At 40.0% G+C, this 25512-nt stretch overlaps 2 protein-coding genes and 1 non-coding gene across 3 annotated transcripts; 2 read left to right on the top strand and 1 right to left on the bottom strand.

The window, feature by feature from the left end:
* The first annotated feature begins 731 nt into the window (after nt 1-731).
* Nucleotides 732-7311, top strand: LOC121764359. The gene is made up of 3 exons (XM_042160394.1): nt 732-891; nt 1825-4479; nt 5221-7311. Exons 2-3 carry the CDS (start codon nt 1831-1833, stop codon nt 7309-7311), a joined length of 4740 nt encoding a protein of 1579 aa, XP_042016328.1. The 5' UTR covers nt 732-891; nt 1825-1830.
* LOC121766218 lies at nt 2443-2549 on the bottom strand. The gene has a single exon (XR_006042947.1). It is a non-coding gene; the product is annotated as a small nucleolar RNA R71 (small nucleolar RNA).
* Nucleotides 7312-7615: 304 nt separating the features above from the next.
* LOC121765988 lies at nt 7616-9920 on the top strand. The gene is made up of 2 exons (XM_042162304.1): nt 7616-7910; nt 8381-9920. The coding sequence occupies exon 2, from the start codon at nt 8986-8988 to the stop codon at nt 9715-9717; it is 732 nt and encodes a 243-aa protein (XP_042018238.1). The 5' UTR covers nt 7616-7910; nt 8381-8985; the 3' UTR covers nt 9718-9920.
* The last annotated feature ends 15592 nt before the right edge of the window (nt 9921-25512 follow it).

The following is a 25512-nucleotide window of genomic DNA, read 5'->3' as shown; positions in this document are numbered from 1 at the left end:
CGGACAAGTTAGCAAAGCTCTATGTGAATGAGATTGTGCGTTTGCATGGGGTGCCAAAGACCTTTGTGTCCGACCGCGATATGAAGTTCACATCAAAGTTTTGGATGAGTTTGCAACGAGAATTGGGCACGCAACTGAACTTCAGCACTGCTTATCACCCGCAATCGGACGGGCAGTCAGAGAGGACGATTCAAACGCTTGAGGATATGCTGCGAGCCGTTGTCTTAGATCGAGGGGAAAGTTGGGAAACTGTTCTACCGTTGGTTGATTTTGCCTACAACAATAGCTACCAAGCGACGATCAATATGGCTCCGTATGAAGCTTTATATGGCAGGAAGTGTCAATCCCCACTATATTAGGATGAAGTTGGCGAGAGGAAGATTGACAAACTCATAGTTTAGGATGTTTAGATGGGTGATTAACACATGTTGTTGAATCTTTTGAGGTATAAAGTATATGTTTCACCCACTTTTCAGCTATTTTTTAGAGTTAACGAGTTTGTCGGAGTTTTGATGCAAGAACAGGTCTAAAACGGGGCAAAACGGAGCGAACGGGCTGACCACAGAAAGTTCGCCCGACCGAGCGTTTTTCATCCAACAAAACGCCCGACCGGGCGTTTGAAGCCTCATCGCGATTTACCCAGATCGCCCGACCGGGCATATTCCGACTTACAGATCGCCCGACCGGGTGATTTGTCGCTGTTGCCAACTTTGCCTCTTTCTCACTCCGGATATAAAAGGGTTCTCACTCATTTCCAAACCCTAACTCCCACACCACGAATCTTAGCAAGAAAGTAAGGTTTTGAGAGGATTTGAAGTCAAGGAGCTTCCCATTTCCAAGAGATTGGAGGAAGGAGACCCCCCACCATCAATTCCACCATAGGGAGTTCTAGTATCATTTCTATTATGTGTAGCTTTGTTTTCCTTGTTTTTGCTTTTATGTTAGCTTTGACTATGAGTAGCTAAGCTTTTAGTAGGGATTTGGTGAAGTTTGAATAGATTGTATGGATTGAATCTATGGTTGAATGCGTATCTATCTCTTTTGTTGGTTTTGTTGAACCTTGGTCTTTTAATATCTAATTGCTTAGCTACCAATTAGATAAATCTTGTACCTAATTGATGTTATTGAGAAATACAAGATTAGGATAGATGTGTAATCAACAACTCCGTGCATTATATGTAATCGAGAGATGCATAAGCTAGAGAGAGGGCTTGGGTCCGTTGTGCTTTGGAGTCAATCTCGAATTGTATGGACGAGACTCCTACACTAGAGATTGACCCACGTGTTAGATGCACCCGAGAGGGGGTCTAACCGATTATCCCGACTTTCCTAACCGCATTTGAGGCCCAATAGATGAGCATGACCCATAGATGAAATCATTGATCCATTCTAACGGATCCATTTCCCTATACTTTCCCAATTTGTGTGAAAACCTATCTTTGTTTGTTTGTTTTTCTTAGTTAATTGTCTTACTAGCTTATTTGTTCTTTGATCTTAGTTAAGAAAACCAAAAACCCCTTTTATTAGTCTAGATAGTGTTCAAAGTTACATCATAGTATTCAAACCGGCTTTTAGTCTCCGTGGATCGATAATTTAGCTTACCACGTGCTACTTAACTCGTACACTTGCGGGTGACGCTTTTGAATACTAAATTAGCACGAGTCAAGTTTTTGGCGCCGTTGCCGGGGACTAAATTTGCTTTTGTGTTTGATATTGTGAAAAGATAGAGAATAATAGTTTAGACATTTTACTTGCTTTAATTATTTAGTTTAGTTTTCTAGTTTAGCTCTATTTTGACTTTGTTTCCTCTCTTGTGTTGTGTAGGTTTTTATGCTCACGCGCTCAAGTCGTTTACCCCTTGAGCCGATTAATTTAGAGATAGAAGCCGCCAATAGAAGAAGAGGAGGACGAAGGAGAAGAGCAAGAGCTCAACATCAAGTTGAGCCAATGGAAAATCCACATGGGAACAATGAGGGAATTCCCCCTCCACCTCCACCTCCATTAAATCAAGACCAAATCATTCTCCAACTACAACAAGAAATGGCGGAGATGAGAAGGGAAAGAGAGGAGGAAAGGAGGCGAGAGGCTCCGGTTAGAGACGCATTTGGGAACGTCAATATCCCACATCCACCCTATGATACAAGGGTGAATGCCAACAATTTTGAGTTGAAGACAGGATTGATTCAATTTGTGGAGCAACGTGTTTTCTCGGGAAGGCCCACGGAGGATCCTAATAGGCACTTATCTAAATTCTTAGAGATTGCCAATACAACTAAGCTTAATGGGGTTCCCGACGATACAATCAAACTTAGGCTATTTCCATTCTCATTGTCGGGATATGCTAGAGATTGGTTTGATAACCTTGAGCCGGGCTCGGTTACAAGTTGGGACGACTTAGCCCAAAAGTTTTTGGATCGATTCTTCCCTCTAAGCTCCACTCTCAACCTCCAAGCAGAGATCTCCCACTTTAAAATGAAGGGCCAAGAGTCTATGTTCGAGGCTTGGGAGAGATTCAACGCCTTGCTAAAGAAATGCCCCAACCATGGGTTATCTCCGGGCCATCAAGTGAGCCTCTTCTACAATGGATGCTCGGAGTTTATCAAGAGTCAATTAGACTTTGGTTCGGGGGGTTCATTCTTGGACAAGGGGGTCGAGGAGTGCAAGAAGATGCTTCAAAGGCTTGCCTATACTAGCAAGGGTTGGAGCTCGGGCCGAGATAGTTCAATGCCGGTGGCTTCGGTTGTGGATTCGGATGCATTCAATCTTCTCAACCAACAAATGATGTTGTTGAATCAAAAGGTGGATGGCCTTAGTTTGGGAGTGGCACCTATGGGAGAGCCTTTACATACCGTGGAAGATGTCAATTATGTGCATCAAGGAGGGAATCAAAGGAACCTCTACAACTATCGCCCTAACAATGGGGGTGGTAATTACCAAGGCTATCGCTCACCCTTCAATGCACATCCAAACCTTTCTTATGGCAATCCAAACAATGCTATCCAACCACCTCCACCACCTCGTTTCCCTACACCTAGTGGGTCGACAAGTGGGGCCGCTAATGTGCCCACCAATTCTAAACCTTCAAGTGATGATGTCACCCATGAGCTTCTAAAAGCTCTAATGGAGAAGACCGATGGAATCATGACACAATCTACTAAGAGAATTGATAAGGTTGAGACGGCGGTAGTGGAGGTCACCACGAGAATGGGGGCTTTGGAGCATCAAATGAGTCAAATTGCCCAAGCCGTGGGCCAACTTCATCAACCGGGGCAATTCCCAAGCAACACCATTCCTAACCCAAAGGATTGCAAGGCTATCAATTTGAGGAGTGGAACAAGCTATAAGAGCCCCCCTATGCCCGAAAAGGAAGCTATTGTGCAACCCGAAGAAGAAGAGACAATAGAAGTGGAGGCATCAACGAAGAGCCCACCAAAAGATCAAGCCGAGACAATAGTTCCTCCTAAGCCCACGGAAGTTAAACTTCCTTTCCCTCAAATGATGCAAAAGAAAAAGAAGGATGAACAATTTTCAAGATTTTTGGATATCTTTAGGAAAGTTCAAATTAACATCCCTCTTGTTGAAGCACTTCAACAAATGCCAAGTTATGCAAAGTTCCTCAAGGATGTGGTATCACAAAAAAGGAAATGGGGGCACTATGAGACGGTCAACTTGACGGAGAGTTGCAGTGCAATTATTCAAAGGAAGTTGCCGGCCAAAATGCAAGATCCGGGAAGCTTCACTATTGAGTGCACTATTGGAAATTGCTTTGTGGGGAATGCCTTGTGCGATCTAGGGGCTAGCATTAATCTTATGCCATTGTCCTTCTTCAACAAGTTGAATATTGGTAAATTGAGATCGACTAGCATTACTTTGCAAATGGCGGATAGATCGGTGGCATATCCCTCGGGCATAGCAGAAGATATATTGGTGAGGGTGAATGAGTTCATATTCCCCGTTGACTTCGTGGTGTTGGACATGGAAGAGGATAGAATTGTACCTCTTATTTTGGGAAGACCGTTCCTTGCCACCGGGAAGGCCATGATCGATGTTTCAAAAGGGGAACTTACACTTCGCCTCAATGATGAGAGCGTGACATTTTCGATATATGAGGCCTTAAAGAGGCATGATGTGGAACCGGGAGGAAGCCTACAACATTGCAATGTTGTGACCGTGATGGATGAGTGTGTTGGAGGAGTGGCACCGGCCTCTTACTTGGATGATCAATTAGAGAGATGCATTTCTCATTCCATGTATTCTTCTCATTCTTTTGATATTTTGGATGCTAACCCCGAGTTGTTGGAATTTGTAGGTGCTTTGGACTCGGCTAAAGAAATCCCTAGATCACTTCGTCCACAATTTCTACCTCTTAGGAGTGGAAGTGAAGATAGCAATAAAGATGGGGAAAACAAGAAGCTTGAGTTGAAGCCACTTCCACTACACTTGCGATATGCCTTTCTTGGAGGGAATGACACTTTTCCGGTAATTGTATCATCTTCTCTCTCTAGTTTCGAGTTGGATAAATTGTTGAGAGTTCTTAGGAAGCATAAGAGAGCCATTGGGTGGTCCATATCGGACATTAAGGGAATAAGCCCAACCGTTTGCATGCATAGAATTCATTTAGACGAGGGGTATAAGCCTAAGGTACAAAACCAAAGGCGACTAAACCCTATTATGCAAGATGTGGTTAGAAAAGAAGTGTTGAAATGGTTAGATGCCGGTATGATATATGCTATATCCGACAGTGAGTGGGTGAGTCCTACTCAAGTGGTGTCTAAAAAGGGGGGCACCACTGTGGTGAAAGGGAAAAATGATGAGTTGATAGCTACTAGAGTGGTGTCCGGGTGGAGAGTTTGCATTGATTATCGCGCTTTAAATTTGGCCACTAGGAAAGATCACTTCCCCCTTCCATTTATTGATCAAATGTTGGATAGGTTAGCCGGACATGAGTATTATTGTTTTCTCGACGGTTATTCGGGATATAACCAAATTTTGATAGCTCCCGAGGATCAACATAAGACGGCTTTTGTGTGTCCTTATGGTTTCTATGCATTTAGGAGAATGTCTTTTGGGCTTTGTAATGCCCCGGCTACTTTTCAAAGATGTATGATGTCCATTTTTCATGATATGGTTGAGAATATTATGGAGGTTTTCATGGATGACTTCTCTGTTTTTGGTATGACATTTGATAGTTGCTTGGATAATCTAACCAAAGTTTTGCAGAGATGTGAGGAGACCAATCTAGTACTCAATTGGGAGAAATGTCATTTTATGGTCCGTGATGGGATCGTGTTGGGACACAAAATTTCAGCCGGAGGACTTGAAGTGGATAGAGCCAAGATAGTTGCCATTGAGCAATTGCCACATCCTTGTAGTGAGAAGGCCGTGAGGAGCTTCCTAGGCCATGCGGGGTTCTATAGGCGTTTCATCAAAGATTTTTCACATATTGCTAGACCCCTTTGCCATTTGCTAGCTAAAGATGTAAAATTTGATTTCACTCTTGAATGTGCGCAGGCATTTGAGAAGCTCAAGGCGGCGTTGGTGAGTGCCCCAATCTTGATCTCCCCCGATTGGTCTCAACCTTTCGAGATCATGTGTGATGCAAGTGATGTGGCGGTAGGCTCGGCTTTGGGACAAAAGAGAGACAAGATATTCCGGGTGATATATTATGCTAGTAGGACATTGGATTCGGCTCAAGCTAACTACACCACTACCGAGAAGGAAATGCTTGCGGTGGTCTACTCTTTTGACAAGTTCCGCCCTTACCTTATTGGGGCCAAAACTATTGTCTTTACTGACCATGCCGCCATCCGCCATCTATTTGTTAAGCAAGATGCAAAACCAAGGCTTATAAGGTGGATCTTGCTCCTTCAAGAATTTGATTTGGAAATCCGAGATAGAAAAGGGTGTGAGAATGTGGTGGCGGATCATCTTTCAAGATTGGAGCATGCTAGTGAAGAGGAAAAATTGAAGTTGGTCATCAATGAAGAATTCCCGGATGAGCATTTGTTTTATGTGGCCAAGGGTCAAGTGGCATGGTATGCCAATATTGTGAACTATCTTGTTGCTAAGGTGATTCCCGAAGGACTTGAGGACTATCAAAAGAAGAAGTTCTTCCACGACGTGAAGTTCTATTTTTGGGACGAGCCTTGTCTTTTTAGAAGATGTGCCGACATGGTGATTAGAAGATGTGTCCCTCAAGAGGAGTGGGAGTCCGTTATTATGCATTGCCACACCGCACCTAGTGGGGGGCATTTTGGAGCTAACCGGACTGCTATGAAAGTGCTCCAAAGTGGTCTATTTTGGCCAACCATCACCAAAGACTGCCAGGACTACGTGAGAAGATGCAACGAGTGCCAGAGAATGGGGGGTGTTTCTAAGAAGAAGGAGATGCCATTGACGACAATTGTTGAAGTCGAGTTGTTTGATGTGTGGGGCATTGACTTCATGGGGCCCTTTCCTCCATCTAGTGGGTTCCAATACATTCTACTAGCCGTTGACTATGTATCAAGGTGGGTGGAAGCCATTCCTACCCAAACTAATGATTCAAAGGTGGTGATTAAATTCGTTCAAAAGAACATATTCACGCGATTCGGCGTACCTCGGGCTATCATAAGTGATGGAGGGTCTCATTTTCGCAATAGGTGGCTAGAGGCGGTCTTAGCAAGGCATGGAGTGAAGCATCGGGTGACAACTCCTTATCATCCACAAGCTAATGGTCAAACCGAGTTGGCCAATAGAGAGATCAAACAAATATTGCGAAAGAGTGTCAATGCTAACCGTAGAGATTGGGCTCTCAAGCTTGACGATGCTCTATGGGCGTATAGGACGGCTTACAAGACGCCAATCGGGATGTCACCTTATCAATTGGTCTTTGGGAAATCATGCCATCTCCCGGTTGAATTGAAGCACTCATCATATTGGGCGGTGAGGCAAATGAACATGGACTTCACCAAGGCCGGCAAGGAAAGGAAGCTTCACCTCAATTTACTTGATGAATTTAGGAATGAAGCTTATGCTAATTCCTCAATCTACAAGGAGAGAATAAAAACGTATCACGACAAGATGATTGAGAGGCGTGAATTACACAAGGGGGATGCCGTGTTGCTTTTCAACCACAAGTTGAGACTCTTTCCGGGCAAGCTAAAATCTAAGTGGTCGGGACCCTTCACTATCAAGGAGGTCATGAGCAATGGCACAATGGAGCTCAAAGGACCCGATGGAAGCACGTTCAAGGCAAATGGTCAAAATCTCAAGAGGTTCTTTACCAAGGAGCAACAAGACGAGGTCTTTGTGGTTGCCTTGATTGAGTAGTGGAGCTTGCAAAGCGTCGGGCAAATGACGTTAAACAATTGCGCTATGGGGGAGGCAACCCCTAGTAGGTAAAATTTATAGCTTTTGTGTTTTTGGTGTGTTTTTATTTTGTTCTTGTTTTTGGTGTGTTTTGTGTGTTTTAAGTGGAACAGGAGATAGGCTTTGATGGGTGAAAAGCGGACAAAAAACTGGAGAAATGGCGAAATGGACTCGGAATCCAGAAAGTTCGCCCGACCGGGCGTTTTGCAAAGTGCAAATCGCCCGACCGGGCGTTTGATGAAATCGGGATTGTCCAGAAAGTTCGCCCGACCGGGCGATTTTCAAAATGCAAATCGCCCGACCGGGCGATTTCTTCGCGCGATTTAAAGACGCAAACCAGGTCAGTTTTTACACTTTCAAAACCCTACCCCCATTTCTCTCTCGTTCCTCTCTACTCTCTCTCGCCCCTCCACCTTCAAATCTTCCACTTACACTGATTTCACACACATACCATCCTCCCAATCCATCTAATTCAAGGGTTGAACCGATTAATCGGTTGATTTACTCAAGAACAAGCAAAAAGGAGAGAAATCCGTTTTCTATCACTCTAAGCCCGAAAGGTATGATTTTTTTTTCATTCTTCTCTTACTTATGCTCGGTGTTTAGATGATTATTGGTGAATCGAGGGTTGGAAACTAGCATGTCTTTCGTTTGTTTGGAGATTTCTTGACTAATTGCTAGTTAGAGGATGAATTTGGTTTGAATGGTTGCTTTGAGCATGAATTGTGCAATTTCCTTCATGGGTTTGTGGTTATTGAGTGTGGGGAACTAGCATGCTTTGATTTGTTGATGTCTACATAGATGCAATGTTAGATAAGTGATGCATGTTGGTGGAATGTTTGAGTTAAGCATGATTGAGGTTTATTGTTGTGGAAGAGACATTGTGTGACACAATGGGGGGTTGATTCTAGTCTTGATAAATGTATGAATGAGAAGTTCTTTTAGTATAGAGTATGTTTGGGGGAGAGTGTCTGCATTAATGCATCTTTGTGGTTTCTTGTCGAATTGATCTAATACTCTCAATTTTTAGGTAGTGAACGATGGCGCCCAACCACTCTGGAGTTAATTTGAATGCCGAAGAGAAGAAGAAATGGGCCGAACTCTCACAACTACCCTACCGGGTAGCTAGATATCCATGCCCTATCACAATCCGACGGTTGGGCATTGAGCAGTGCTTCAATGAGCTATGTGAAGAGGGGCAACTAAATGGGCTCTTCATGGCACAGAGGAACCCCTCCTATCAGAGGCTTACACTGGAGTTCTTGTCTACCCTTGAGGTAATCATGAACAGGAGGGAGATAGTTGCCATCAAGTTTCGTATGAGGAATGCTGAGTACACAGTGACGATGGCACAATTCAAGGAGATCTTTGGATTTTCAGGGGAGGTGTATAGAGCCGTTTAACTTCAGTCACAATGCGAATGACTTCTGGAAGGCCATCACTACCGTTGATGACAACTTCGCCGCCAACAGGGCAAAGGGTTCTCTCATTAGGAACCCAGCCTTGCGCTTACTCCAGAAGGCGTGTGTATGTTACCCCTTCGCTCGTCATGAGCATGGGAGTGTGCAGAGAGACGAGCTCTTCCTGTTATGGACTATTTTGCACAAGGAGGCTCCCTTGAATTTGGGCCACTTCATGATCAAACATCTTGAGAGGGCTTCGAAGAAGAAAACCGGCACACTCTGTGTCGGTGCGGTTGTGTCAGCTATTGCACTCCATCTGGGAGTGTCGACGAGGGGCTTGGTCGCCGACATTGGTGACAACTTGATGGACTTCGGCTTTCTGAGAAGAACAAGGCTGGTCGGAGTGGACCAACGAGGGCAGATATATTTGATACAGAGGGCAGCAGATCATTACCCCCTCCCGGACACCGTCAACACCTATGTGAACGGTCCTTTCCACAAGGAAAACTGGAAGATGAAGGCTGCGGTCCACGAACAAGTCACGGCGGTGAATCCGCGGAACTTGCAATTTAGGGATGTGAGCCCGAGCTCGAGTGTTGATGAAGCGCCCCACATGGGCTTTCCCGAGATCGAGAAGGGGGACGAGCAGAATGAAGAAGAAAATGAGGAGGAAGGTGAGGATCAACCGACCTACCAAGGGGGAGATGAAGCCGGGACAAGCACTCAGAGGACACGAAGCCGACAAGAGCGACAAGAGGAGGACTACGGCTCGATCAATGAGAGGTTGACACGGATGGAGTTGCGTCAGCAGGAATATTGGGTCCAGAATGAAGCGCGATGGGACCAGTTCGAAACCAACTGGACCCAATTCACTGATTTCAACAATGCACAATGGGCCAACATCAATGCCCGATTCAATGAATTCCGTGGCCAGTGGCAGCATCCGCCTCCTCCTCCGCAGTGAAGGTCCATGGGAGATCCACTCTCTTTCAAACTTATCCTAGCTTTGCTTGGAATAAGTTTGGGGGGTGTCTAGTGGATTCCCTCTTTTACCTCTCTCCCTCTTTATTTGATGATGATACCCCGGCCTGTACCCCTATTCTTTTGATGATATTTGATGATGATATGTGGGCATGTAAACTTATGTGGTTTTGTTTCCTTGTTCCACTTGTGTTTGTGTCTTTGTTTTTCTTTTTAGGTTTGTTTTTCTTGTTTCCTTTTGTGTTGAATTATCTCCCTTGGCTAGGATGATAGTAGGGTTGAGAAAAATTGAAATTTGAACGAGTGTGAGACATGATGGAGGAGTTGCCAATGATGATTTTGTGCAAAAACTTTCGAAAACCTTGTTGATATGGCTAAAGAACATGTGATTTTTCATTTCAAATTGCCTAAAGTGAATTACATGGTGCCTTGTCTTTTGCCAAAATGACCTTGTGAGAATTGAGCCTATATTGTTCCTAAATGTGTGATTTATCTCAAACATGTCGTATGTTTCTAGAACTTGCTCGCGATTTCTTTGAGTCTACATAGTGATCATAGAGATAAGGGAGGACGTTAGGCCATCCTTGTTAGCCAAATTCTCCTTTTACCCGTTATCATGTTAATAATCTTTGTTAGCCCACTTTGAGCCAATAACCTTTCCTTTGACAAACCATGGGGTTGGATTACTTGTGTTCTATTTTTGAAAAATCAAAAGGAAATGAAAGTTTGAAAGGGGGAATTAGCAAATGAAATAGAAGCTTATTGAGGTAGAAAAACAAAAGAAAAAGAAAGAAAGAATAGTGATGTTACCATGCAAAGCATGGAGAAAAAGAAAGAAAAGAAATAGAAAAAAAAGAGAGAGAAAAGAAAAGAAAATTGAAAGTGAGAAATAGTTAATAATTGGCATTTATTGGAAAGGGTGTGTGAAGGTTGAAAAAGAGGTGAAGAACAAAAGTGGAATGTTGGTAGATGAGAAGAGTCTAGAGAAGCCTAGAACTAGCTAGATTGGGGAAGAAAGTTGGTGAAGTTGAGCAAGATATTGGGAATTAAAGTCACTTTAGCCGAAAATTGCCTCACCTATCCAAAGAGCCTACATTACAACCTATTGAAAAGACCTTTCGGACCTTATATCTTTAATCACACCATAGTAGAGGAGAGTGTAAATTTCGAGCAAGCCTATGGTAAACTATCCATGTGTTTGATGATTTGAGAGTTATGTCAAGAGTTTATATACTTTGAGAGTGAGTGAAATTTCTAAAATGCACATTGCATTTTCTCCTTGAGAGGGCAAATTGGCAAGGTTGAGCACATGATAGTAACTTGAAGCTATATTTCATAATACTTTACATGCATCCGAGGCCATTGATACTTGTCGTATTTTATTTCTATTGAGGCAATGATGACACTCCACATCCTTGCATGAGTTTGTATGTCTTGTTTCTTTCTTCTTGTTCGAGGACTAACAAATGTTTAAGTTTGGGGGAGTTGACAAACTCATAGTTTAGGATGTTTAGATGGGTGATTAACACATGTTGTTGAATCTTTTGAGGTATAAAGTATATGTTTCACCCACTTTTCAGCTATTTTTTAGAGTTAACGAGTTTGTCGGAGTTTTGATGCAAGAACAGGTCTAAAACGGGGCAAAACGGAGCGAACGGGCTGACCACAGAAAGTTCGCCCGACCGGGCGATTTTCATATAAAAAACGCCCGGTCGGGCGCAAGCCGAAGAAAACAGAAAGTTCGCCCGACCGGGCGTTTTTCATCCAACAAAACGCCCGACCGGGCGTTTGAAGCCTCATCGCGATTTACCCAGATCGCCCGACCGGGCATATTCCGACTTACAGATCGCCCGACCGGGTGATTTTTGTCGCTGTTGCCAACTTTGCCTCTTTCTCACTCCGGATATAAAAGGGTTCTCACTCATTTCCAAACCCTAACTCCCACACCACGAATCTTAGCAAGAAAGTAAGGTTTTGAGAGGATTTGAAGTCAAGGAGCTTCCCATTTCCAAGAGATTGGAGGAAGGAGACCCCCCACCATCAATTCCACCATAAGGAGTTCTAGTATCATTTCTATTATGTGTAGCTTTGTTTTCCTTGTTTTTGCTTTTATGTTAGCTTTGACTATGAGTAGCTAAGCTTTTAGTAGGGATTTGGTGAAGTTTGAATAGATTGTATGGATTGAATCTATGGTTGAATGCGTATCTATCTCTTTTGTTGGTTTTGTTGAACCTTGGTCTTTTAATATCTAATTGCTTAGCTACCAATTAGATAAATCTTATACCTAATTGATGTTATTGAGAAATACAAGATTAGGATAGATGTGTAATCAACAACTCCGTGCATTATATGTAATCGAGAGATGCATAAGCTTGAGAGAGGGCTTGGGTCCGTTGTGCTTTGGAGTCAATCTCGAATTGTATGGACGAGACTCCTACACTAGAGATTGACCCACGTGTTAGATGCACCCGAGAGGGGGTCTAACCGATTATCCCGACTTTCCTAACCGCATTTGAGGCCCAATAGATGAGCATGACCCATAGATGAAATCCTTGATCCATTCTAACGGATCCATTTCCCTATACTTTCCCAATTTGTGTGAAAACCTATCTTTGTTTGTTTGTTTTTCTTAGTTAATTGTCTTACTAGCTTATTTGTTCTTTGATCTTAGTTAAGAAAACCAAAAACCTCTTTTATTAGTCTAGATAGTGTTCAAAGTTACATCATAGTATTCAAACCGGCTTTTAGTCTCCGTGGATCGATAATTTAGCTTACCACGTGCTACTTAACTCGTACACTTGCGGGTGACGCTTTTGAATACTAAATTAGCACGAGTCAAAGATGTTAAGACCCGACGCTATAAAGAAAATGACCGAAATTGTGCATCAAATCCGCGCAAAGATCAAGGAAGCTCAAGATAGGCAGAAGTCGTATGCTGACGTGCGTCGAACGGAAATCAAATTCGACGTTGGTGACAAAGTGTTCTTGAAAGTATCCCCGACGAAAGGAGTGTGAGGTTTGGAGTGAAGGGCAAGCTGAAACCGCGCTTTGTAGGACCGTACGAGATAATCGATGAAGTAGGTCCTGTAGCGTATCGTTTGGCGTTACCTCCAAGTTTTGGGAATGTGCACAACGTGTTCCCTGTGTTGCAGTTGCGCAAGTACGTGTTTGACCCCAAGCATGTGATTCGTCAAAATGAAGTGATCCTAACCCCCGACATGAGCTACGAGGAAAGGCCAGAGGCAATCCTAGATCGGAAGGTGCAAGAGTTGCGAAACAAGTCGATAGCATCCGTGAAAGTATTGTGGAAACACCATGGTCCCGAGGAAGCCACGTGTGAGTTAGAAGATTGAATGAAAGAAAAGTACCCCGAGTTGTTTATGTGAGACGATCAAATTTCGGGACGAAATTTCTGTTAAGAGGGGAAGGATGTAACATCCCAGAATTTTGTGACTTTTATTTAATAAGTTGATTTGAAATTTCAATTATGAAATTGATTGTTTCTATGAGATTAAGTGAATTATGTGAAATAATTCTCGCGGGTGATATGGAATGAAGTATTTGATACTTTTATATTTATATTTTAATTTGGGGAAAATCAATTTAAATAAGATCATGCATCTTGTTCTAGCCAAATAAAGTGGCTATTGTCGGCCCCTCCAATTATTGGAAGGTTTATTCTTTCTTGGATTTAATTAATTGTTTTGGGATATTCATCCAAATTAAATCCAAATCAAATTATCCCTAAATTGTGCTACATGAGATTCGAACTCTAACCTATTATTTTTTGTGAGTTTCGAATATTCTCTATTTTAATTAGGAGGATGAATTAGTTTCTTTGATTTAATTGGTACCTTGTTGATTTCCTTTAGCTATTTTAAATCCAATTAAATCTTGCCACATTTTATTCCCTCACCCAATTAAATTAAGAGTTGAATTATTTCCTTGTGGTGAATTAAGCAAATTTTCGCCCCCTCCCTCAGTATTTCCTACTTGGAGATTTAATTTATTTTGTTCCCTTGTTTATGGAATGTTCATTGTTTATTTCCTAAATTGTGAATCTATTCATCTCCAAGTAAATACCAAATAAATTCCTTATTGAATTTCTAGGTATAATTTTTGAAACCTTGCCTTTCTTTTATTTGTGGGATTTTATTTATTGGTGTTGATTTGTAGAAGTATATGAGAGAAGGGAGACTTTCTTGTTTGATAGGAAAATATGGCTCCTCTTATTCCACACACCATGAAATTACATGTTACATACATATATATAGTGGTTAATGGATAAGGTAATCCTTATCTCTAATACCAAGCTTATCTATAATTAAATTCATCCCTATCTCTAATATAAACCCTAGCCCCCATTCTCCCTCACTCCACACATTTTTTCCCATCCCTCTCTACAATCTCTCCAAAAATCCTCCATTCAATTCTTGTTTCTTGCATCAATTGGAGTGGATTTTCAAGAGTTCCCGATGAATCGTGCCAACGCTTGTTTCTACCGTTCGTTTTTCTTGATTTGAAAAGGTATAACTAAGATTTTCTTCTCATCTCCTTCATTGAACCATGTTCTTGATCCCTACATGCATATAGTAGTGTAGGATGTTAGGTTTAGTATACTGAAAAGCATGTTTCGAGCAAATTCGCACGAATAGGAATCTTGCTTGTATACGGAAAAACTCTACAATCCACTTTTGACCCGATTCAGTATTATTCGAGCATTTCGCACGAATAGAATCAGTATATTATTACATTGTGTTTGCTTGTGCGTTTATAAGATGTTTTATAAACATTCAAATGCATAAGAAGTAAACAAAGCCTAAGTCTTTTGCTTAGTAGACTGGTTGTGGACGTCGTCCACTTTAAGGTAACTACAGTCGGTTCTATGCAATGCTTTGCAAAAGAAAAAGAAGAATTTCACAACCTATATAGGCTTTGGCTACCTATCGTGAAAGGTTGCAATGTCAGTCCGATTATTTCTAAACCTTATTGAAATAAGATGACGTTGGTGTGGTATAGCACTGAATGGATCTAACAGCAAGACGTGTCTTTATGCTATCTACTGAAAGACGAGGTCTTGATAAATATATATTTCTTAATCAATGTACGTTAGCATTGAGCATACGATATTGAGTATATACTACTTTGACTTAACAAAGGTGCGGGTTTTTCGTCACCCAACGATCCAGGTATATTGGGTAGTGGTGATCATTATCTAGCGGTGCTAGGATTGCTATTATGTTGAATCGTGCGCGAGGTGAGTCTCGTTTGATAATGTCCTCAAGAGGAGCTTGAACAAGGTTTTATTATTCGGAAACTGGCCAGTTGGAATTTAATTATTCCATGAATAATAAATAAGTGTTTCTTGCTAAGTCCACTCTTGGAATTAATAAGATGTTAATTAATTAAGTCCATAGCAGACTTTAATTAAATAATGGACATTTCTATCTTAAGCGCGAGAAATAAATAATAATAAACAAAATGGAAACCCGGATTACTTGTAATTTCGAATTTGGATGGGGAGGTCAATTTTACGTCTGTAGTGGCTGCTCGTAATATTCCAATATAAGCCTGTATTAAATTGTGGGTTCAATTTAATTAGTAAAAAGCTAATTGGGGGAGCCCATATCCAAAACCTTCCATAGATCCCTGACTGGGCCCAATATGAACTTAATATAAATAGGAGAATAAAAGAGAAGAATGATAATTCAAAAATATGGATGAAAATTTCGCCCACTCTAAATTATGAGAGAGGGACGATTTTTTTAAGAATTTTCTCCTCCGTGAGATCTTCAGATCCTCCTCCGTGAGAAAGTTCTGTATTCTTTATTCGAGTCCTAGTGTTACGATAAGATCAGCCCACCCTGATGTCGGAATACAGTTCGGGACACCAGTCAGAAGATCTGTGGTCTAGTATTGAAGATCATCGTGGAGAAGGCGCAAGCAATCGACGATTATTTGGAGAATCAACGAGGTAAATTGGCTAACTCCGTAGAATTCATGTTTAGGATTTATATTCTATGAGCATGAATTATTTGCGTTCTAGCATGCAATTCTGTGTTAACATGTGAATAGATTAATTCCATAATCGGTCAAATAGATCCTACGTCTGATTTATTTGTTTGTACAAGTCTTCCGCTATGCAAGGGGCTCCAAAACCCCAACAATTGGTATCAGAGCCAATTTTTGGCTCTGATTATGTGGATTAATTTCATGTTATGTGAATTGCTTGAATGCATGATGACGAGGGCACATTGGACGAGGACGTGCAGCGGCGCTCGAGCCAGGGCTGCACATCGACGAATGCGCAGACCACGACGTCAAGGAAAGAATTTGAGCCCTTAGTATGCGGAATTGTCATGGGATATTGACGAGTTTAATTTCTCAAATTCTTTGTAAAAGTCCTTACGTGTGTATGTATTGTGAAAATCAAATATCTAAGTTTTGTAATCATTAACTAATGATTAGCTTAACCATATTATGATACATAATTATGCACGTGAATTTTAAATGGATTTGCGGGAATGACCGCATGAGTTCAATCGGCCAGCAGCCTTGGCGTGATATTTACAGCCTGGAGGGTTGCCGGAGACGTTGAACAGAAGCAGCGACCGCTGCAGCAATGGAGTAGCGGCAGCCGCAAAAACGACGCCGCCAGCGATGGCGGTCCGAGTGGGAGCCCTTCGGGGCAGTTCCCAGGCTCGAAGGACAGCGTCCCTTCGTGAGCAACGGCGTCGAAGCAGGCTGGGAGTCTTCGCGAAAGCACAGCAGGCTGCGCAGGCAGTGACGCAGCAGCAAGGCGGCGATGAAGTCTGCGTCGCAGCTGCGACGACGACTCTGAAGCAGCGCCAGCGAGCGACTTCGACGCATCAGCATCGAAGACGTCAAGCTCGCGAGACGAGTGGGAGTACGACGACGCAAGATTAGGGTTTCCCTATGCGTGACGTTCTATCGCCTCATTCCGTGACTTCGCTTTCCAAAAATTGATTAGGGTTTTTCCTTGGATTCAATTTTGGAAATAATTCAAGATAAATATGAAATTAGATTTGAATATATCTTTTGTGGATTTTATATATTATGTGAGATTTGATTATGAATCAAATCATGGATTAATTAGATTCTTTCCTTATTTATGGATTTATATGGATTTTATTCCTAGATAAATCATAGTTATATTTGGAAAATAATAATCTAATTTTTATCTATATCTAATGGATTTATATGGATTTATTCCTAGATGAATCCTAGTTGGATTTAGATAATGATAAATTATTTTATTCTTATCCTATGAATTTATATGAATTTATTCATAGATAAATTCTAGATGGATTTGGATAGTGATAATATAATATTTTATTCTTATCTTATAGATTTATGTGGATTTATTTCTAGATAAATCTTAGATAGATATGAATAATTATAATATAATATTATCTAATTCTTTGGATTTATATGGATTTACTCCAAGAATAAATCCTAGATGGATTAGGATTAATATTTATATTAATTTATTTTATCCTATGGATTTAAATAGATTTAATTCTATTAAGACAAATCCTAGATGGATTAGAATAAACATTAATCCAAGTTATCCTTATCTCATGGATTTATATCCTAGATAGATTGGGATAAAGATAATATATATAAGAAAATCCTTATTTAATTGGATTTAGATAAACTTATTTATCTTAGAAATCCTAAGTAATGTATGATATATTCTAGATATCTATTCTAAATAGAATTTAGATTTGTATAAATCTTGGTTGATTGGATTTTATTTATCGTATGGATTATGATGGAAACGTTTCTATCTAGTAATATCCTGGTACGATTTAAATAATGATAATTCTAGATCAACGTTATCTTGAATTGGAGGATTTGATTTTATCGAAATAAAATCTAGAATAATCCTAAATGGATTTAGATAGTTAACACTATCTTGATAAATCCTAAATGAATATGGATAATCATTATCCAAGATAAAACTTAATTATTTAATTGAATCTCCCTTGACTAGATTAAATAATTGTCGTTAATTATCCAGCGTGTTTAAATGTCATGCATTAAATGGAATTATCTGTTTATTTGGTGTTTATCTATTGTAAGTGGATTATCTGCTTTATCTGCTTATGTGATAATTATGCAAAAACCATATAAAATATCTAAGCGATAATTACAACAAGTGCGTTGTATATGGTCTCCATCAATTGGTCTGCAATTTATGAAGCTTTTTTCTAATATTATCGCCACCTGCTCTGTGGGGACAATAATCCTAAGAAATAGCGAGTTCATGAGGGCGGATTTCTCGAAAATAAATAGTATGAACTAGAATGTGGTTTCCAATATTATCGCCACCTGCTCTGTAGGGACAATAATCCTAAGAAACTGCGAGATTCAGAAGTTCACACAGAATTTATGAGATAGCTTGATCTTGTTAGCAGCACATGAGCATTGTTATGGGAGTGTGTTGTAGAAATGAGACTCTGTAATGCTAAATTCGGTGGTCTTGCTTAGGCAACATTTGGCGGCCATGCCGTGCTGCGGTCTCTGGACTATTCGTCGGTGTTGTGACCAGTAAAATTGTAAAATTTTAATGTGTATTGACTTCCTCTGGAGGGTACAAAATTTTAATTTTACAGTTGCAAGATACATAATTGTTTTGTGGTTATTTGCGATTATGTGTTGAGCATAAGTATGTGATAATAAATTTATATGCCAAATGTTCATTATGTCATTTATATTTTGTCTGCGATCTTTAAAGAAATAAACTCGAGTGCCAAAATTATGTAGACTGGAAATGTAAATAGATAAGATTCTCATCGCTAAAACTTGGAGTTTATACTCAATGATTCATGTCCTCTATTTCCTCGACGTAATTCCACGAAGATTCTTCGAGAATGCATTTTGCATGTACTTGACGAGTTCTTTAAGGATTAAGGTCAAGATATTTTCTTTTAAGTAGCATGACAAGTCTTGGTTAGTGACGATGAAAGATGGATATCAATAGAATCTGTCAAGATGATTCGATTGGAATATCCTAGATTGACAGAATATTTTGAGGAATCTTTTGATCACTCAAATAGTTTCTGACTCAAGTCATCGCCTTGAGTAATAAGAAATGACTAAAAGAAGGTTTAACCGAAAAGTAGAAAACCTTCAGAATATTAGTCGTTATATTACTGTTGGAGCAAAGTAACATGATAGATGACGAATTCGTATAGGCTATATTTTTCCTATGTCCTAGTTCATTTGAACAAAAGACTAGATATGGAAATGGGAGAGCCTGAATTGTCATCAAAGTTTGTTTAAAGCGAGTGAAGATGCTTTGTAAGTTAGATTGACCTCTTTACAAGAAGGACAATGACTTACTTGAAAATGCACTTCTAAGTAAGAGATCTTGATCCAGTTAGGCTCTTTGTTGCAGTGGGAGCTGTTTATGCTCAATTATTGTTTTATGATTGATGTTTAAGGCATCATAGTATTGAAACAATATAGATGCAACAAGATTGAGTATTAAACAACACATCAACTTCTTAAACAATGAATGATAAAGTATTTATGGCTCTTAGTCTTAAGGCCAAGAAAATACTTAGATATTGTTCAAACTGATCTAGACTATCAAGATTTTAACAATTTGTTAAATAGCTTGAAAGTCGAAAATGTCTGTCTGATGCACTATGAGTTAGGGGCATTTGATTCAGGATACTTATAGAAGTGCGACATAGAAAAACAAGCAAGTCTTAATGGTTTGCACCATAAGAAGACGAATGGATTATGATCAGTAGTGGGAGTCTAATCTCCTTTGACGAATCCAAGCATTCTTCTAAAGAATGGGATAGTAATGTATGAAGGAATCGAAGTCTTTCTAAGACAAGTTTGATTAAGTGATGAGTTGTACTCATGAAAATCTTATCATTGATGGGATAAACGTTAGATATAACGAGATACACCTTAAAGAAACTACCAGCATCAGTACCTTCTACAAAACACGAGTTGTGGACTAGAGCGACTTTAGTCTAGCACATCTCAAGGTGTAATATTGTTCCAACGCATGTTGGAAAAGGTATCCAAGTAATTGGAGTTGAGTACTGAGGTATGTTTAAGGTTGTCCCAAATGATGTAAGATTATGAGTTCTGTAATCTTCAAAGATACAATTCTTGTATGAAGATCATGAGATGAACTACAAGCCTAACAATATGATGATTCTCAAGATAAAAAGAGAGATATCGGCTTTTCCATATTACCAAGGAATCATACCGTTAGAAACTTTTGCACTAATGAAATCAACTTCAACACTTAAGATTGTAAGAACCATGTCGTAGTGGGAGTGTTCCTAAGGAACATAACAAGTTCATGGGTCCAAGAGTGTCGTAAGATGCAGTCTTAGATTGACTTGAACATAATCCCTTCAACTACAATGTATAATTGGTTCATTTGGATATTCATCCTTGAAAAGGTGATAGATTCCAAACTACAACTTAGATAGACAACATGTTTTACAAGACTTGCAACACTACCTACAGGCTGTGTCAGTCAGTGGGAGCTAGTATATTTGCAAATGTAAAAATGGATCTCAAATGGCAAGACAATGACAAAGGGCTATGCCCAAAGAGAAATATCATCTTCTCGCTGTCGTTGTGCCAAGATTTGCTCGATCCTATTATCTACCAGCACTTACATAATTAGAATGTATGTATCATGATTGTCAAGACAGCTTTCTATTAATAGAAGTCTTGAAGAAATCATCTACATGGAACATCCTAATAGGTATGTAATAGAGGGCAAGAAACACATGATTAGAAGCTTATGAAGACCTTTGTGGTCTTAGGCAAGCATCTAAATCAGAGAAAAGTGTTTTGACGAGATTGTCAAATGGTTGGAATTTGACATGTGCTCTTTAAGTGTGTAGTAAGCACAAGGAAGTTGAAAGTGCATTAAATATGGTATTATTGGTACTCTACGATGATGGAATCTACAAAAGTTGCAAACAACTAAGATTGGCATCTAGCGTAGGAAACTGGTTGTCTACCCAGTTTAAGATAAAGGATTATAGAGAAACTAATTACATTCTAAGCATCTAAAGTCTTTAAGATTGCTAGAAAGAATGTTGAGATTCTCTTAGGAATCCTATATCTACACATAGCTTGGAACATTTTAGCATTAGAATTTCCATACAAAGGTTTCTACCTTTCAAGATGGAATTGTCTTGTCTCTAGTCAACTGTCGTTTGACGCTTAGTGAGAACAAGAATTATGAGACTAGTTCTGCAGATAGATGTCTCATGTATGCTATGATGTGTACTAAGTTTGATATTAGTTGTGCTTTTGCATAGCAAGTATATATCATATTAACCATGGCAAAGGACTTTGATTGAGGTAATGAATATACCATAGTACTTGAAAAAGACTAATCGCTATATTCTAGTTTGCCAGTCATTCATGCAATGTCCTTGGGGTTACATTGACTAAGTCTTATGACTAATCAGTGATCGAGTAAGTCATCCTCGTTATGTGTTTACCTTAGGAGTATACTCCTAGTAGCTTTGATCGTAAGTTTGAGTATGCCAATGAGTATTTATATTCTAGCAAAGGCTAACTCAAGAGGAACACGAGATCATAAGCTAAGCAATCACATAGAGAGATAAAATTAATTAAAGATCAAGTACACAGCAAAGACATAGTGATGGAAAAGATATTATCAGAGAACAACCAAACAGATTTTTCACAGAAAAATGCCTTTGTGGCAACATGTTTCAAACATGATGTGAAATGATTGGTAGTTCGATATATCTAGCTCCAATACCTGCTTTGTGTATAAGTGGGAGAGTTTTTGGCAATGGGTATACTCGAAAGCATGTTTTGAGTATAAGTGGGAGATTTTTAGGTTTAGTATACTGAAAAGCATGTTTCGAGCAAATTCGCACGAATAGGAATCTTGCTTGTATACGGAAAAACTCTATAATCCACTTTTGACCCGATTCAGTATTATTCGAGCATTTCGCACGAATAGAATCAGTATATTATTACATTGTGTTTGCTTGTGTGTTTATAAGATGTTTTATAAACATTCAAATGCATAAGAAGTAAACAAAGCCTAAGTCTTTTGCTTAGTAGACTGGTTGTGGACGTCGTCCACTTTAAGGTAACTACAGTCGGTTCTATGCAATGTTTTGCAAAAGAAAAAGAAGAATTTCACAACCTAGATAGGCTTTGGCTACCTATCGTGAAAGGTTGCAATGTCAGTCCGATTATTTCTAAACCTTATTGAAATAAGATGACGTTGGTGTGGTATAGCACTGAATGGATCTAACAGCAAGACGTGTCTTTATGCTATCTACTGAAAGACGAGGTCTTGATAAATATATACTTCTTAATCAATGTACGTTAGCGTTGAGCATACGATATTGAGTATCTACTACTTTGACTTACCAAAGGTGCGGGTTTTTCGTCACCCAACGATCCAGGTATATTGGGTAGTGGTGATCATTATCTAGCGGTGCTAGGATTGCTATTATGTTGAATCGTGCGCGAGATGAGTCTCGTTTGATAATGTCCTCAAGAGGAGCTTGAACAAGGTTTTATTATTCGGAAACTGGCCAGTTGGAATTTAATTATTCCATGAATAATAAATAAGTGTTTCTTGCTAAGTCCACTCTTGGAATTAATAAGATGTTAATTAATTAAGTCCATAGCAGACTTTAATTAATTAATGGACATTTCTATCTTAAGCGCGAGAAATAAATAATAATAAACAAAATGGAAAACCGGATTACTTGTAATTTCGGATTTGGATGGGGAGGTCAATTTTACGTCTGTAGTGGCTGCTCGTAATATTCCAATATAAGCATGTATTAAATTATGGGTTCAATTTAATTAGTAAAAAGCTAATTGGGGGAGCCCATATCCAAAACCTTCCATAGATCCCTGACTGAGCCCAATATGAACTTAATATAAATAGGAGAATAAAAGAGACAGAATGATAATTCAAAAATATGGATGAAAATTTCGCCCACTCTAAATTATGAGAGAGGGACGATTTTTTTAATTTCCTCCTCCGTGAGATCTTCAGCTCCTCCTCCGTGAGAAAGTTCTGTCTTCTTTATTCGAGTCCTAGTGTTACGATAAGATCAACCCACCCTGATGTCGGAATACAGTTCGGGACACCAGTCAGAAGATCTGTGGTCTAGTATTGAAGATCATCGTGGAGAAGGCGCAAGCAATCGACGATTCTTTGGAGAATCAACGAGGTAAATTGGCTAACTCCGTAGAATTCATGTTTAGGATTTATATTCTATGAGCATGAATTATTTGCGTTCTAGCATGCAATTCTGTGTTAACATGTGAATAGATTAATTCCATAATCGGTCAAATAGATCCTACGTCTGATTTATTTGTTTGTACAAGTCTTCCGCTGTGCAAGGGGCTCCAAAACCCCAACATAGGAATCATACATCGCAAAATTAATCGGTGGGAATTTGTGTTTGCATGAGAACTTGGATGAATATGCGATTTTGAATGAGTTTATGTGGAGTTTGATTTGAATCCTTGGTAAATAATGTAAGTTTATGTGCAAACATGTTTATGAGAGTCTTATCAAGCATGATTGCGTGTTATAAGCATGAGAATTTGTATTTGGATGTTTGAGGAAGAAACCCGAATTTCGAATTTGTGAGTCTAAAATCTGTGACGTTTGAATAGTAGTTTCTGATGTGTAATTGACCTATCAAACGATCGAATTTTGGTATGAAAATTTTACTGAGTTAATTTAAAGGGGTTTTCTGTGTTTCGTGTAAATTTCAGCCCTTTTTGTCAAAAAATGAATTTTTGAAAATTGTTTGAAGTTGACTGCGCAATGCTGCCAGAAACTTGTATTCTCGCCCAGAAAGTTTCGTATTCTGTTTGACCAACTAAATGACCTCCGTTTGATGTTATTATTGAACTAGATTAAAATTTGAAGTGTCTTCTGAGTCTTGTAAAAATTTCAGCCTTATTAGACATCGGATGAATGTTTGGCGAAATTTTCAAATAAACGGCGCAGTGCTGCCAGAATTTTTATGTTCCGATCAGAGAGTTGCATAAATGTTTTGACTGACCAAATGATATGATTTCGGTGTGAAATTTTAACTGGGTGAACTTGAATGTGTCTACTGTGTTGTGACCAAATTTTAGCGTCATATGAGGACGGATGGATTTTTGGTGATTTTACAAACCAACTGCGCAGTTCTGCCATATTCGTTGTTATGTGGAAATATCACTTGTTGCCAAGTTGAGTGAATTATACGATGCATGTATGTTTTAGGAATGTATCATATGATGTGATGCATGTGTGATTTGAGAAAAGTACTATGACATGTCTTTCTTGTGTTGGTGAATGTTGGGATGGGTAAGAGAACGATAAAAAAAGGGAACAATAGGACATGCATGATAATATAAGGTTATGAAAGACTGATTGTGTTGTCGTTGGCAAGGGTGATTGATTATACGTGAGCTCGAGGAACGAGGGTTGCCTTAAATGGATATTGAATGGTTTAAGTAAACGAGGTGAGCTTTCTTTTACTAAACTCTTTTACGCTTTCAAAAGTATGATTATGGAGAAATAAGGGTGGTTTAAAGTGTTATGTCATGCCATGATGTTTTGTTTATGAGATTGTTGCCTGATGCCTAGTTCGTCTGAGCTTGCTCCGTTAGGCTATATGGCTGTAATGAATGAATGAAACGAATTCGGGTCTGAGCTTGCTCCGTTAGGCAAACCCTATCAGGCTGTGTACACAAGTGGGATCGTGAGCCGTCTTTGCTAGTCGGCCGGTCTCGTGGGCGAATAGTGTGGCCACACTTTTGTCGCACTATGGAAAGAGAATGTGATTGAATGATTGATGAGAAAGTGGGGAGATTGATTGTCTGGCCAGACTTTGAAATATTTTTGTGTTCTCGTGATATTTCTTAACTACACATAAAACTCGAGATCACTGGTATGGATAACATAACTGTTTTTATTAAAATGTTTTCGGCATGAGCCCATTGAGTACAACAAGTACTCAGCCCTGCATGTGTTTTCCTTATGTGCAGGTTGAGCGGGATGTTGCGGTGGATGTTGAGTCGTCATAGGGAATTTGGATGCGTTGTGTCTTCATACATAAGCGTCATCCTTGACTCTCTTTGAAACCTTATTTCCGCTGCTATATTTTTGAACTAAAATATTATTCTTTTAAGCTAATTGAGTCTTTCTTATGAACTGTTATCCTTAAATGCTATTCTTAATGTTTGTCCCTTGGTTACGATCGCCTCGTTTGTAACACCCCTAGTATGGGCGGTCGTGACAACGCGTGCCAGATCCAAAGCCGGTAGTTGGCAACGGCCTCGAGTACAACGGTTGGGTGGGTGCCTTTGAGGCCGCTCGTGTAGGACCCCCTCCAAGCCACCGGGCAATTCTTCCATTGCCAGTGCATGCAATCCACACTGCCAAGCATCCCGGAGAATCCGTGCACTTGTTCGTGCAGGTTGAGGAGGAACTGACAATCGTCCGTGCTTGGCCTCCGGAGAAATTCGTCACCGAAGGCTGCCCGGACGCTTCTGCAGAAGTTGAGCAAGCACATGCTCCCAGTGGTGTCTCCGATGTGGAGGTATTCGTCGAATATGTCGGCCGTTTGTCCAGTCGCAAGCTGACGGATGGCTGCAGTACATTTCTGCAGCGTCGTGTGGCTGGGACGGCCGACCGTGTCGAACCCTTCTCGAAAGAACTCTTCCCGGGCCGCCAAAGTATTCGCTATGTGGAGAAATA

This window comes from Salvia splendens, chromosome 14, assembly GCF_004379255.2.
Source record: "Salvia splendens isolate huo1 chromosome 14, SspV2, whole genome shotgun sequence".
Classification (NCBI taxonomy): domain Eukaryota; kingdom Viridiplantae; phylum Streptophyta; class Magnoliopsida; order Lamiales; family Lamiaceae; genus Salvia; species Salvia splendens.
This window is presented reverse-complemented; position numbering and strand designations above follow the sequence as displayed.

What these genes read in the sequence shown, in the direction of transcription:
- LOC121765988 (XM_042162304.1), top strand. Translation starts at nt 8,986, where the DNA reads ATGATCAAACATCTTGAGAGGGCTTCGAAGAAGAAAACCGGCACACTC.
- LOC121764359 (XM_042160394.1), top strand. Translation starts at nt 1,831, where the DNA reads ATGCTCACGCGCTCAAGTCGTTTACCCCTTGAGCCGATTAATTTAGAG. An exon ending in GAGGGAATGACACTTTTCCG is followed by an intron (nt 4,480 to 5,220) that starts GTAATTGTATCA and finishes AAAGTTTTGCAG; the next exon opens with AGATGTGAGGAGACCAATCT.